General features: G+C 22.5%; 1 protein-coding gene across 1 annotated transcript in view; it reads right to left on the minus strand.

Moving 5' to 3' along the window:
• Positions 1 to 240: 240 nt before the first annotated feature.
• LOC108575008 (trafficking protein particle complex subunit 2-like protein) overlaps positions 241 to 981 on the minus strand; it is a 1,572-nt gene continuing 831 nt past the window's right edge. The window contains exons 3-6 of the mRNA XM_017937698.1: positions 706 to 878; positions 531 to 615; positions 379 to 458; positions 241 to 292 (exon numbers count right to left, since the gene is read on the minus strand). Coding sequence (XP_017793187.1) covers positions 241 to 292; positions 379 to 458; positions 531 to 615; positions 706 to 878 — 390 coding nt within the window. The remainder of the gene's footprint in view (positions 293 to 378; positions 459 to 530; positions 616 to 705; positions 879 to 981) is intronic.

The raw sequence follows: 981 nt of genomic DNA on the forward strand, positions 1-981 counted from the left end.
TAGATTCCAAGAACAATAAACAAATTTTTTAAATAATGCTACAATTTAATATACTATATATCAAATGTAATGATAATGAGAAAAATAAAATCTACCACTTATTTAATAATTGTTTTAAATTCATTTAGAATCACTAAGAGAATGTATAAATAAGAATCAATAACTTGAAATAATTTTTACATAATTTAATGTCATCTATACGAAACATATTTGCGATATATTAAATTAAAATATAATTTATTAAAAACGTGATATATTACCCATTATTTCTATTACTGCTGAATCAAAAGACCTGAAAATACATGTATATAAATGTTATTAAATATTAAAATTTCTTATACATAAACTAACCACAATAATTAAGTAGAATAACCTTACTTGGAATTTAATTGATCACCTGGAATGTAAAATGGATTACATACAGCATTAGAATAAGCAGCATGTAATTTCTTAAAGGTCTGTAAAAAGATGTATATTTTATTACCTCAATAAACATAATGTCAATGTTAAATAGTTTTTAAAAAGTTTACCATTTTCACATCATTATCTCTCAGAGAGTTTGACGAAGGTAACACAATAATGAATTTGATTTTCGTATTCGTAGCATAACCATATCTGTAATTTGAAAATAACGTATTTTCTAGAGAATACAGCTAATTTTAATAGTAAAAAAATTTGTTGAATAAACCTGTATATGATACATACATTTTATATTCTTCAGTAGCATATAATAAAGTTAAGTACAAGTCTCGTATATCAACAGTTGTTTTACTCCCAACGTTCAATTTTTCTTCTATAATATCTATTGATGTATGAACCTTGCAATGAAATTGTAATGCTGATGATTCATCTACACATCTAATGTATTTTGGAGAATTCTGTAGAAAAACGTTTTAAGTTTTTAAAATAAAACTGCAAGGTTTAAAATATATTATTATTGTTATAACATTTATTACTTAATATGATATAATTTTTTGTTAG

The sequence above is a fragment of the Habropoda laboriosa genome, unplaced genomic scaffold (genome assembly GCF_001263275.1).
Source record: "Habropoda laboriosa isolate 0110345459 unplaced genomic scaffold, ASM126327v1 scaffold204, whole genome shotgun sequence".
NCBI lineage: Eukaryota > Metazoa > Arthropoda > Insecta > Hymenoptera > Apidae > Habropoda > Habropoda laboriosa.